The 13,864-nt window shown below is 45.6% G+C and overlaps 1 protein-coding gene across 1 annotated transcript; it reads left to right on the top strand.

Moving 5' to 3' along the window:
- Positions 1 to 683: 683 nt before the first annotated feature.
- On the top strand, positions 684 to 11,930 carry cfl2 (cofilin 2 (muscle)). The gene is made up of 4 exons (XM_030126755.1): positions 684 to 795; positions 6,498 to 6,805; positions 9,261 to 9,337; positions 10,825 to 11,930. Exons 1-4 carry the CDS (start codon positions 793 to 795, stop codon positions 10,899 to 10,901), a joined length of 465 nt encoding a protein of 154 aa, XP_029982615.1. The 5' UTR covers positions 684 to 792; the 3' UTR covers positions 10,902 to 11,930.
- The last annotated feature ends 1,934 nt before the right edge of the window (positions 11,931 to 13,864 follow it).

Below are 13,864 nucleotides of genomic sequence, written 5' to 3'. Positions count from 1 at the left end.
CTAGTTTAACTGAGCCTCGTTTAACTGAACCTGGTTTAACTGAGCCTCGTTTAACTGAACCTGGTTAACTGGGTCTGGTTTATCTGGACCTGGTTTAACTGGACCTGCTCTAACTGAGCCTTGTTTAAACTGGACCTGGGATTAACTAGGCCTGGTTATCTGGACCTGGTTTAACTGAGCCTGATTTAACTGAACCTGGTTAACTGGACCTGGTTTAACTGAGCCTTGTTTAACTGGACTGGTTTAACTGAATCCCAGGGACATGAGCAGCTCTAATGGTTGGTTCTTCAGGTTCTACTGCTACACTAGGGTCAATTGGTCCTGACCACTTCATCGGTTCTGTTTTAGACTGTTCTCATCAGTCATAGTTCCTGAGCATCAGGCGACTCAGCGTTGATCAAAACCCTACATGTGTCTCATCAGCATTGGCCCGGTTCTAAGACCTTTGGATCCAAATCCAGTGATGAGAACCGTGTGGAGTCAATGTTCCTGTTTATGGATGGGTTCAACGTTTAAAGGATCTGGGTTAGAGTTAGGACTGGACCTGGGTTAGGGTTAAGACTGGACACGGGTTAGGGTTAAGACTGGACTCTAAGACTCTTAAGTGCATGTTCTTGTGATTGAAAATCACTGATGATCTGGTCCTCAGGCCCCTCCCCCTCCTCCTCTACCCCCCCCCCCAGCCCCCCCCCCCCCTCCTCCTCCGTCGGCCAGGCCACATTCCCTGCTACCTTTCACCCGAGACAAGCCCTGATCTGACAGCGAAGCAACGCGGACAAAACCCGGGACATAATGGTAAGACCCGGGGCCTTAGGACCCCCCCGCCAGAGGACCGACCCCGGTGTCGTGGAGGGGGGGGCGCGGTGCGGCCCCGGCGGTGCGTCTCGTGCTGACTGTTATGTGCGCTCTGTGATGTAGCATGGCGGGTCCGTTAGCCATTAGCTCCATTAGCTCCGTTAGCCCCGGGCCGCCTCCATCTGTACCGTGATTCGGTGTTTACCGACGAGCCACGGAGAACCGGATCCGGGTCCGGACGGTCCCCGACGCGATGCGGATTTAACTTCACAATGACCGGCGGTCTGAGCCGGGGCGGAGCGGGCCGAGCCGGGCCGGACCGGGCCTGTACCCCCAGGCCGTGTGGCCCGAGGGCGGCCATCTTACCCCAGACCGGCCCCACGCCCCGCTCGGGCCGGACACAGGAGCTTCGGCTGGTACAGGGACCCGACTGACCCGGGCCTCTGGACCTGGAGGACTGGACCGGATTCAGCAGGCTCGGGGTTAACCAGGGCTGGTCCGGGCCGGTCCGGTCCGGGTCAGACGGACCGACAGACTGCCGATGTCACTGAAGGCCGTGAGCCCGGACCATGTCCGCCACAGGTGGGCCGGTCCGAACCAGAGCCAGCACCGATCCAGGAAAATACTAACCAGTGACGTCACTGACGACTATCCAGAGGTGACGTGAGACGGATTAAAAGAACCCGGACCTCCTGATCCAGGCCCGTGGTCTAGCAGGTTCCTGGGGTCCAGTAACCTGGGTCTGCTGGGTTTCTGACTCTGGTCAGTGGGTCTAACTCTGACCCGGGTTCATGTAGACAGGTTAGTGACCTAGGGTCCCTGGGGGTTCGGTGGTCTGGATGAGGGCCAGTCCTGGTCCTGGTTCTGGTTTTGGAAGTTGGGCTTGGTCTGGGTCAGAGTTGGAAGTAAAGTTGATTCACGGTTCATCCTTGACACTGAAGAACTGTAGATGAAAGTTCTGGGTTCTCATTCTGATTGGATGGTCTGTGAAGGTTCTGAAGGAGGTGGAGGACTAGACTCCATCTGTTCAGTAGAACCCCGTTGAACATGAACATCAGAACCGAACACAACCAAACCCAGTAACAACTGATTAGGGAAAAGGGAAGGTTCTGTTGGTTCTGATAGAACTGGATCACATTGGACTAATACATGTACACCGATGATCTGGGTTTTATTAAAGTGGGTTCAGATGAAACCCGGACCAGACTGAACCGGGTCTGACCTCATATTTTATGTGGTTGGTTTCTGGGTTGGTTTGAACAGATGAAATGTCTGTGTGGTTCTGGTTCTGGTGGGTTGATGTGGACTCAAATGGATCCAAAGTTCATGAATCTCAGACGTGATGATGTTTCTGTAAAAAACTGACACTCGATCGATCAATCGATCTGATCAGTTCAAAACAAACAGACCTGAAACCACCGGGATATTCCTGAGGTCAGTGAACGCCTCGTTATCCATCAGCAAATCGACTAAATATAGACACTTATGAAATCAGGTGGACATGAGTCTGTTTTAAGGATCCATATTAATCTGTCCTGTTTTTCATTTGTTTTGATCTGTTCATTTACAGACAAAGAACACATGAATGATTGGTTCAAGGATCAATAAGAAAAATGGAGCAACACAAGGAGACGTCAACAGTTGGCGGACAGTCCTTTAATAGACAGTTGGAGGACAGTCCTTTAAGGGACGGTTGGACAGTCCTTTAAGGGACACGTGGACAGTCCTTTAAGGAACAGTTGGACAGTCCTTTAAGGGACAGTTGGACTGTCCTTTAAGGGACAGGTGGACAGTCCTTTAAGAGACAGTTGGAGGACAGTCCTTTAAGGGACGGTTGGACAGTCCTTTAAGGGACACGTGGACAGTCCTTTAAGGAACAGTTGGACAGTCCTTTAAGGGACAGTTGGACTGTCCTTTAAGGGACAGGGCGGACAGTCCTTTAAGAGACAGTTGGTGGACAGTCCTTTAAGAGACAGTTGGTGGACAGTCCTTTAAGGGACAGTTGGACAGTCTTTTAAGGGACACGTCGACAGTCCTTTAGGAACAGTTGGACAGTCCTTTAAGGGACAGTTGGACTGTCCTTTAAGGGACAGGCGGGTAGTCCTTTAAGAGACAGTTGGAGGACAGTCCTTTAAGAGACAGTTGGACAGTCTTTTAAGGGACAGCTGGACAGTCTTTTAAGGGACAGTTGGACAGTCCTTTAAGGGACAGTTGGTGGATTGTGCTCCTCCTGGTCCTGTTTTTTTTTTTGTGAAGTCTGAACTTGGTCAAACTTTTCTTGAACCTGAAGCTGCAGAAATAAACTGAGGACCAAATAATAAATAAACTCAGGTCCAAATATGAAATAAATTCAAGTCCAAATAATAAATAAACTCAGGTCCAAATATGAAATAAATTCAAGTCCAAATAATAAATAAACTCAGGTCCAAATATTAAACCTGTTGGACCAGACTGGATCCGGACCTTGGGGTCAGAGGTCAAAGTCAGACCTCAGGTCGATCCGTGCTTTAATATGAAAATTCCAGACTCCCCTGAAGGCACCATATGTGCAGGTGTCTGATTGGTTAGAGAGGCGGACTCAGCCACGTGAGTGGATGGGTTTCAGAGCTGATTGCTGCGTTCACTGACACTGTGTTCACTGACGCTGTGTTCACTGAGTCCAGGTCAAAGCTGCGCTGTGAATCACAGGCTATAAAAACCAGGCAGAGTCAGGGCTGTCACCGCCTCACAGGCCCACTGCCAATCACAGACCGGGATCCGTCTCCCACAGCCAATAAGAGGGCAGAGTCCTCCTCAGGTCTGGAGAACCTGAACCCAGTCCAGGTCTGAGACCTGAACCTGGTCCAGATCTGAGACCTGAATGGAGTTGGAGAAGAGTTGCGACTGAAATGGGAAACACGACGACAGCATTGGTTCATTCATTCATTCTTTCATTTATGTATTTATTTATCCTTCCTTCATTTATTATTACCTCCGGCAAGGAGGTTTTTTTGTTGCTGGCGTTGGTTTGTCTGTCTGTCTGTCTGTCTGTCCGTGTACAAGATAACTCAAAAAGTTAGGGAGGATTTAGATGAAAATTTCTGGAAATGTTGATACTGGCACAAGGAACAAATGATTAAATTTTGGTGGTGATGGGGGGGGGGGGCACTGATCTGCCTTGGGAGGTCTGTGCACCTCCGAGTGCTTTTCTAGTTCATTTATAGGCCCTTTCCCACCAAAAGGCCCAGGGACTTTATTACCAGGAACTTATTTACCAGGAACTTTTTGGGGTAGTAAAAGAGTTCCTGGTAACTGTGTTTCCACTGCACCCGAAAGTTTGGGATAATTTATTCAAATCAGGTTGATGATGTATGAGGGAGCAGTAACAGAAACTGTCGTCCAGTTCATGTACACTCACAACTAAACTCTAGCACAATAAAATGACACAGTACTTAAGCAGACGGGTGGGTTAACATTTTACTGGTTGTTGAATCACTTAATCCATCTGGAATACATTTTAAATGAAGTTAACCACATTACATATCCTTAATTTGATTTAAAAATGGTCGAACATGTATTTTCAATTCTCATTCCTTAAACTAAATCACATCTAACTTTAAGTGTGATGGATGGTTTGTTCATTTCTATTGTTTCCAGAATAGTCCCGGTTCAACCCTAAAGTAGACAGATTTACTTAAATGCCTGCATTTAATTCAACTGCATATTACTGATAAAATACTTATACTCATATTTTGATGCCTTGTAAATTAACAGACAGTATTAAGTTTGATTTTTTTCATTAAAATTTGAAACACAAAACAAGGTGCCTTGAGATTAAAAGGGAAAAAACATGTGTGAAAGGTTCAGGCTTCTGGACCAGGGTCTGTCCAGCTAGTCCAGACAGCTGGTCTGGAACTCCGTGGTCCCGGTCCCTTTTTCTCTTTCCTACATGAAAAGTAATAAAAATGCTAAAATGAATCACAGAACACATGATGACAGATTCCTACCAGTGTGATGTTACATGTGACATGTCTGACCTGGGCCGTTTGTGAACAGCAGGAGATGATGGACCAGGGCACAAACGAGCGCTCAGGTTAAGAAAAAGAGACGGGTCCTTCCGGTCCATTTTAGGTGGAAATCACAAAACATACAGAATAAATCAGTGTTCAGCTCACGGCGACAACACGAATACATCCAGTTCTGTGATTTAGGTTTAGTGTCAGACTGTTGACCAGTTAGTATTAGGTTAACTTGATTTCACTTTGGTCTAAACAGCTGATTTGCTGCTGACCACTGTTACAGCATCGAACCAACTAAACAGTGAATATTTCTGTCATATACATACCATTGGTTTGTTCGACAGTCGGTTCCACTGCGACCGTTGTGGTCCTTTAGTTTCTTTTAATTCTGCATAAATTTCTTCTTCTTTCCTCGTATTTCTTTAGGCGTGTGTCTTATATTTGGCTCCGACAGTTTTTACTTGCTTGTTTCGTGTCAGCGATTGAAAGTCTGCCTGAATTTCCTCGTCGTCCGTCCACTTGTTGTAGCTTCTCTTTTGGTCCATTTTCCGAATTATCAAAATACTAATGGAAATTAAATTAGTTAAATATTGACAATGAACAGAATGCGGAAATGCTGTTAGTCTAGTCCTCCACTCAGCCTTCTCCAGCACACAGCCCCGCTCGTTAAAGTTCCTGGTAATCTGGAAAGTACTACCTCTGTACCAGGAACTTCTTCGGGGTAAATTCGGGGCCGGGGTGGGTCAGTTACCAGGGTAATTTTCGGTGGAAACGCACCAGGAACTTTGAAAGTTCAGGGCAATACAGAAAGTTCCTGCAGTGGGAAAGGGCCTTATGTATTTGTTCATTTATTCCTTCATTTATTTATTTACTTATCTGTTTTTTTATTCCTTCCTTCCTTCATTTATTTACTTATTTATTTTTTATTTCTTTCTTTCTTCATTTTCATTTTTGTATTTGTTTATTTATTATTACCTCCGCCAAGGAGGTTATGTTTTTGCCAGGGTTTATTTGTTTGTTTGTCTGTCTGTTTGTTTGTCTGTCTGTTAGTGTGCAACATAACTCAAAAAGTTATGGACAGATTTGGATGAAATTTTCAGGGTTTGTTGGAAATGGGATAAGGAAGAAATGATTACATTTTGGTGGTGATCGGGGGGGGGGGGGCCCACGGGGGGGGCCACTGATCAGCCTTGGCGGAGGTCTGCGCTCTCCGAGTGCTTCTAGTTCCTTTTATTCCTTCCTCCTTTCATCCCTTCATCTCTGGGTTCGAACTCCAGGTTCAATCTGGACGATTGGATCCAGATGTCACCGTGAATGTTTTCAACGTCAGTAATGGTTTGATTGTTGTTCAGTTTGTTTGAACAACACTTCTTTTCTGATTTTAAATCATGTGTAAAAGATGAAACTTTGAAAACACATGAATACAAAAACTGATAATTATCATTTATACGTCGATAAAATAAATGAGTTTTATAACGAAAGGAAAATAAGTGACCATAACAGTCAGTCCAGAGTGTCCACCGAGTCCACAGAGTCCAGAGTCCACTGACTCCACATCAGATGGCTTCAACCCTCACACGTCCTTTGACTGGTCCCTCTGCACCCTCTGAGCCTTCTAGTCCCTCTGGGCCCTTTGGTCCCTTTTACTGCTGTTTTTCTAAGGTCAGAGGTCAGGGCTCTAACCGTGTGCGTCCTCTGTTGCAGGCGTCAGGCGTGACCGTGAACGACGAGGTGATCAGGGTGTTCAACGACATGAAGGTGAGGAAGTCTTCGACCCAGGACGAGGTGAAGAAGAGGAAAAAGGCGGTTCTGTTCTGTCTGAGCGACGACAAGAAGAAGATCATTGTGGAGGAGGGGAAGCAGATCCTGGTGGGTGACATTGGAGACACCGTCGACGACCCTTACGCCTGCTTTGTTAAGCTCCTCCCCCCCAACGACTGCAGATACGGCCTGTACGACGCCACCTACGAGACCAAGGAGTCCAAGAAGGAGGACTTGGTCTTCATCTTCTGGTACGGCATCATCAGAACCGGGTCATGTGACCGGACCAGAGGCTTTGAGTAGTAAGGGTTCGGTTGATCAGTAATTGATCAGTAGTTGATCAGTTGGAGTGAACTGTGGGTTAGGTTTACCTGAACCCGAACCCACCACAGGTCTGAGCATGGACCCTATGCCCCGGGTCTGGTGGGTGTGGACTGAGGACCACAGGATCCTGGTCCTGAATTAGTTTATTCATCCATGTGGTCAGTAGAAGTTCTAGCTGTAGTTCCTGTAGGTTCTCCACTGTTCAGTCTGTTTCAGCTCCAGAATGATGGAAACTACTGGGACTCCACCCTGTTTGGTCACATGACTGATCCATTCCATCATTTGTTTTTTTTTTTAAAGTTTTTTTAAATTTTTATTTAACCTTTATTTAGCTAGATGGTCCCACTGAGATCTGGTCCAACTCCCGACCAGTTCCAGTTTGATTTAATCTGGTCCAGGTGGGTCCAGACTGGTTCCAGTTTGATTTAATCTGGTCCAGGTGGGTCCAGACCGGTTCCAGTTTGATTTAATCTGGTCCAGGTGGGTCCAGACTGGTTCCAGTTTGATTTAATCTGGTCTAGGTGGGTCCAGACTGGTTCCAGTTTGATTTAATCTGGTCCAGGTGGGTCCAGACCGGTTCCAGTTTGATTTAATCTGGTCCAGGTGGGTCCAGACTGGTTCCAGTTTGATTTAATCTGGTCTAGGTGGGTCCAGACCGGTTCCAGTTTGATTTAATCTGGTCCAGGTGGACCCAGACTGGTTCCAGTGGATCCACTGACACAGGATGGTTCTCCATCATCAGATCTGTCAGACCACCGTGTAGAGGACATAGACATGGACAGGCTGTGTCCTGGTTTGGAGGGGTTGATGGGGTTGATGCAGTCATTGGTTGTTTCCGTGGTTACTGTAAATAGGCCCTTTTCCACCAAAAGCCCAGGAACTTTATTACCAGGAACTTATTTGGAGTAAAAGGGTTCCTGGTAATTGCGTTTCCATCGCATCTCAAAGTTCAGGGTAATTTATTCAAATCAGGTTGATCATCTTTGAGGGAGCAGTAACAGAAACTGTTGTCCAGTTCATGTACATTCACAAACTAACCTGTAGTTCAATAAAATGACAGCACTTAAGTGGATGGGTTGGGTTTAACGTTTTACTGGTTGTTAAATCACTTAATCCTTCTGGAATACATTTTAAATGAAGTTAACCATCATTACATATCCTTAAGTTGTATTGAAAAATGGTAGAACATGTATTTTCAACTTCTTGTTCCTTAAACTCAATCTCATCTAACTTTAAGTGTGATGGATGGTTCTGTTTCATTTCTGTTGTTTTACAGATATAGTCCAGGTTTAACCCTAAAGTCAGACACATTTACTCAAATGCCTGCATTTAATTCGACTGCATATTACTTATAAAAGTACTCATACTCTACTCATATTTTGATGCCTTGTAAATGAACAGACAGTATTAGGTAAGATTTGTTTTTTAATTTAAAATTGAAACAAAACAAAAGGTGCAAAAAAACCCAGGTGCCTTGAGATTAAAAGGGAAATAAACACGTGTGAAAGGTTCAGGCTTCTGGACCAGCAGGTCCAGGACAGCCAGTCTGGAACTCCGTGGTCCCGGTCCCTTTTTCGCTTTCCTACAGGAAAAGTAATAAAAAGCTAAAATAAATAACAGAACACATGATGACAGATTTCATGTCGGCAATTCGAAGTCCGTCTGAATTTCCTCGTCGTCCGTCCACTTGTTGTAGCTTCTCTTTTGGTTCATTTTCTGAATTATCAAAATACAAGAGTCAAAAAAAAAAAAAAAATCCACATTAGCATGCTGGATTTCAAAAAATATTCCCAAGGCACACTGTAGGATTTGTATAAAAATAAAATGCCTTTATTAGTTCATGGCAATCTTTTAAAATACAGCCAACGCCTTGCGACCTCGGGTCTTCATAACAGTGTGCCTTGGGAATATTTTTTGAAATCCAGCATGCTAATGTGGATTTTTTTTTACTCTAGCCAGACACACCACAAGTTTCCAAAGAGCACCTGTGGATAATTACCAAGAAGAAGACCCAGCAGCACTTCCACTCTGTTTGATTATCAAAATACAAGCTTGTGGAAATTAAATGAATGAATTAAATTTTGGAGGTGAACAGAATGTGGAAATGCTGCTAATGTAGTCCACCACTCAGCGTTCTCCAGAACACAGCCCCGCCCCTTAAAGTTCCTGGTAATCTGAAAAGTACTACTTCCCTACCAGGAACTTCTTCGGGGTAAATTCGGGGCCGGGGGAAAGTCATTTACCCGGGTAATTTTCAGTGGAAACGCACCGGGAACTTTGAAAGTTCAGGGTAATGCACAAAGTTCCTGCAAAAGTTCCTGCAGTGAAAAAGGGCCTAATGTAAACTCTGACCAGTCATGTGACCATGTGCTGCTGTTCCAGGGCTCCAGAAGCTGCTCCACTGAAGAGTAAGATGATCTACGCCAGCTCCAAAGACGCCATCAAAAAAAAGTTTACAGGTTAGTGCTCTGACCTCTGACCCCCCAGGCCACAGGGGGCACCAGGGAGGGGCTTCAGGGTCACATGTTAAGACTACTACTACTACCAGGTATCAGACTGATATAGAACCTTTTAAAGGCCCAGGTCTGATACTAGTCTGATATCAGACTGATATAGAACCTTTTAAAGGCCCAGGTCTGATACTAGTCTGATATCAGACTGATATAGAACCTTTTAAAGGTACAGGTCTGATACTAGTCTGATATCAGGCTGATATAGAACCTTTTAAAGGCCCAGGTCTGATACTAATCTGATATCAGACTGATATAGAACCTTTTAAAGGTACAGGTCTGATACTAGTCTGATATCAGGCTGATATAGAACCTTTTAAAGGCCCAGGTCTGATACTAGTCTGATATCAGACTGATATAGAACCTTTTGAAGGCCCAGGTCTGATACTAGTCTGATATCAGACTGATATAGAACCTTTTAAAGGCCCAGGTCTGATACTAGTCTGATATCAGGCTGATATAGAACCTTTAAAGGTGGGTTCATTATCTTTGTGAGACACACAGATGGAACTGTGGATCCACATTCCACTGTTATCTAATATTGGACTATTATGTCCTGTAGATATCAATGTTCTTATGGTCATTATCAGCACATATATTGTTCCGTCCCGACCTAAGGGTTTACCAGGACGCACATAATGCGCTCACTTTGTCCCTCCCAGCTCCAAGTACACGTCAGTCCAAACTAAAGTTTACAATATTTATTATTAAACAACCAGAGGGTTAGGGGAGGGTTCGGCTAAAACAACAAACAAAAAGTGTTCTTCAAAGTTCAAACTAAATTCCCTGATCAAAAAAATGCAAAATAAAATACAGGAAACTAACCTAAACCCTATGAAAAAACAGGAGAAGGTGAAACAAAAGAGCCGTCCTCCCCTACCAGAAAAAAAGGTTTTACAAAAATTCTATTTACGATATACAATTACGAATTAACACACAACACACAATGACTGACGATCAACACAGATGCAGGAATCTCGGTAGGGAGCTGACAGCGAACAAGGAGAGACCGAACTAGAGGATCCAGTGCCATATTTAAAGGGGCCGGGTAATCTGGCTCCACCCATCAGCTTCCCGCATGAAACAAAAGACACAAGACAGCACAGCACCCCTACAGGACTGGGGAGAAGTACACTATACAGAAAACATATATACATACAAACACAAATAGGGCCATAACAATATCAACAATATAATGTTGTGACCCAGGGCCATAACAGTATCAGTTATTGCTTTTTTTAGTCCCAGTATCGGCATCGGTCCCACATGGGTCGAGCTCTAGTTCCATCTGACAATCGAACCCTGATGACCTTCATCCAACACAGACCAGGAGAAAACCTAAACCCAGGTTCAGGATCTGGGTGTCATGGTCGGGTGCTGTGACCTCTGACCCCTGACTCCTCTACCTGGACTCTCTGACCCCTGTGTCTCCTCAGGTATTAAACATGAGTGGCAGGTGAACGGTCTGGAACATCCAGGACCGCGCCACGCTGGCAGAGAAGCTGGGCGGTAATGTGGTGGTGTCCTGGGAGGGGAAACCGCTGTGATGATCCGCAGCGAGCCGAGCGGAGTCAAGCCAACCGCCGTGCCATCCGGACCGAAGCCCTGCCCCGTCCCCACACACCCCGCCCTGCCCCTCCCCTCTCCTCCTCCCGCTGCTTGCTCTGTCTGTATCCACATCCTGGAAGGACTAGCGTCTTTAGGCTCTGGTTCGATTTGTTCTGTTCGTTTTGCTCTTTTTTTTTCCAACATGAAGATCTCATCAACGTATCAATGCAACGCCTCCCGGTCCGTGATCCCTCCCCCCAGAACCCATGCCGGTCCTGTGACCCCCCAGAACCTACACTACAAACTCCATGGTTGTCTCTCTCCAAAGCCAGAGTTTTGCCAAAAAGTCGATGTGACGGAAGCAGCCCCGTGTGTCTGAGCTCCGCCTCTTGCTTTTTCATCAGAGCTCCGCCTCCTGCTTTTCATCAGACTGTATTTATTTGTGCTGTTGCTCATCAGGCTGACTCATGGTTGGACTATGCATGAACCAACAGGAGGACGAAGGAACCCAGCACTTTGTGTTTTGTTTGTTTGTACACTACAGCTCCACCCCCAAATGAATTCAACACTGTCAGTGTGTGTGTGTGTGTGTGTGTGTTTAATTACCTCAGCTCTCATTCCTGTCCATGTCCACGGACTCGCGTCACTCTGGCTGTTCGGTCGCCTTACCTTCAGTTGAATGTAATGTCACGCCACCTAGTTAGAGCGCACCGATTTAGAACTGCAACACAACAGGAAGTAGACAGACCCCGCAGTGAGAGACCACAATACAACAACAGCATGACAGGAAGTAGATGGACCCCTGCAGTGAGAGATCACAATACAGCAACAGCATGACAGGAAGTAGACGGACCCCCGCAGTGAGAGACAACCCCACAACGATGACACCAAGACAAAGCGACCGCAGCAGCGCCGCCGCCACATCCGGAGCCTTAAGTGAACGTTGTTCTGAGATCACAGGACCACTTTCAATAAAAGCCTGTGGCACATCTGACGGCTCCGCCTCTCTCTGTTCACCAATCACACAACACTTCACACACGGGCCCCTCATCTGCTCACACCCAGCCCCGCCCACAAAGGGATTCACTGCCACATGGGCCTGAACCAATCAGAACACAGATCCTCATTGTGTTGGCACCATCCAAAATGGCCGATGCTGGTCGACCCACATCACCAAATATCTAGAACCCATCCATAGTTGAGGAACCCACTGTAGAACCCATCCATAAGTAGAGGAACCCACTGTAGAACCCATCCATAAGTAGAGGAACCAAGTGTAGAACCCATCCATATAGAGTAACCCGTGGAACCCATCCATAAGTAGAGGAACCCCCTGTGGAACCCATCCTTAAGTAGAGGAACCCCTGTAGAGCCATCCATAGTAAAGTAACCCCTGTGGAACCCATCCATAGTTGAGGAACCCCCTGTGGAACCCATCCATAAGTTGAGGAACCCCCTGTGGAACCCATCCATAAGTAGAGGAACCCACTGTAGAACCCATCCATAAGTAGAGGAAACCCACTGTGGAACCCGTCCATAAGTAGAGGAACCCACTCTAGAACCCATCCATAAGTAGAGGAACCCACTGTGGAACCCGTCTATAAGTAGAGGAACCCACTCTAGAACCCATCCATAAGTAGAGGAACCCACTCTAGAACCCATCCATAAGTAGAGGAACTCACTCTAGAACCCATCCATAAGTAGAGGAACCCACTCTAGAACCCATCCACAAGTAGAGGAACCCACTGTGGAACCCATCCATAAGTAGAGGAACCCACTATGGAACCTGTCCATAAGTAGAGGAAGCCACTGTAGAAATGAACCGTCAGAAGGTTTGGTGCCTCTTCAGACCAGGTTGGAACGACCTGTGAATAAAAATGTTCTCCAACTGTGACCCGTGGAACCATTTTAGGAACACTCTGACCTGAGGTGAGAGTCTGTGGAACCTTTGAACAAACAATTGTTTATTATTATGATTATTATTATGATTATTATTATTATTATTAGGCCCATTTTCACCGCAGGAACTTTGTGCATTACCCTGAACTTTCTAAATTCCCTGTGCATTTGCACCGAAAATTACCCCAAATGTACCCCTAAGAAGTTCCTGGTAGGGAGGTAGTACTTTGCAGATTACCGGGAACTGTAAGGGGCGGGGCTGTGTTCTGGAGAACACTGATTGGTGGACTACACTCACAGCATTTCCGTATTCCGTTCACCCGCCAATATTTAATTAATTCATTTAATTTCCCAACCTTTGTGGCTTGATGATTCGGAAAATGGACCAAAAGAGAAGCTACAACAGGTGGACAGACGACGAGGAAATTCAGACGGACTTTGAATCGCCGACACGAAACGAACGAAGTTCAAGTAAAAGCTGTTGGAGCCAAATGTAAGACAAGAGCCTAAAGAAATACAAGAAAAGCCGAAGAAATTTATGCAGGATTAAAAGAAACTAAAGGACCACAACGGTCGCAGATGATCCGACTGTCGAACAAACCAATGGTATGTATATGACAGAAATATTCACTGTTTAGTTGGTTCCATGCTGTAACAGTAGTCAGCAGCATCAGCTGTTTAGACAAAAGTGAAGTCCAGTTAACCTAATACTAACTGGTCAACAGTCTGACACTAAACCTAAATCACAGAACTGGATGTATTCGTGTTGTCGCCGTGAGCTGAACACTGATTTATTCTGTATGTTTTGTGATTTCCACCTGAAATGGACCGGAAGGACCCGTCTCTTTTTCTTAACCTGCGGCTCGTTTGTGCGTTTGTCCATCATCTCCTGCTGTTTACAACAGCCCAGGTCAGACATGTCACATCATAGCAGTAGGAATCTGTCATCATGTGTTCTGTTATTCATTTTAGCTTTTTTTTATTTATTTATTTATTTATTTATTTATTTTAAAACTTTTCCTGTATGAA

The sequence above is a fragment of the Sphaeramia orbicularis genome, chromosome 22 (genome assembly GCF_902148855.1).
Source record: "Sphaeramia orbicularis chromosome 22, fSphaOr1.1, whole genome shotgun sequence".
In the NCBI taxonomy this organism is placed as follows: domain Eukaryota; kingdom Metazoa; phylum Chordata; class Actinopteri; order Kurtiformes; family Apogonidae; genus Sphaeramia; species Sphaeramia orbicularis.
This window is presented reverse-complemented; position numbering and strand designations above follow the sequence as displayed.

Coding starts and splice junctions, on each gene's coding strand:
- cfl2 (XM_030126755.1), top strand. Junction 6,806..9,260: donor GACTTGGTCTTCATCTTCTG/GTACGGCATCAT, acceptor CTGCTGTTCCAG/GGCTCCAGAAGCTGCTCCAC. Junction 9,338..10,824: donor CATCAAAAAAAAGTTTACAG/GTTAGTGCTCTG, acceptor GTGTCTCCTCAG/GTATTAAACATGAGTGGCAG.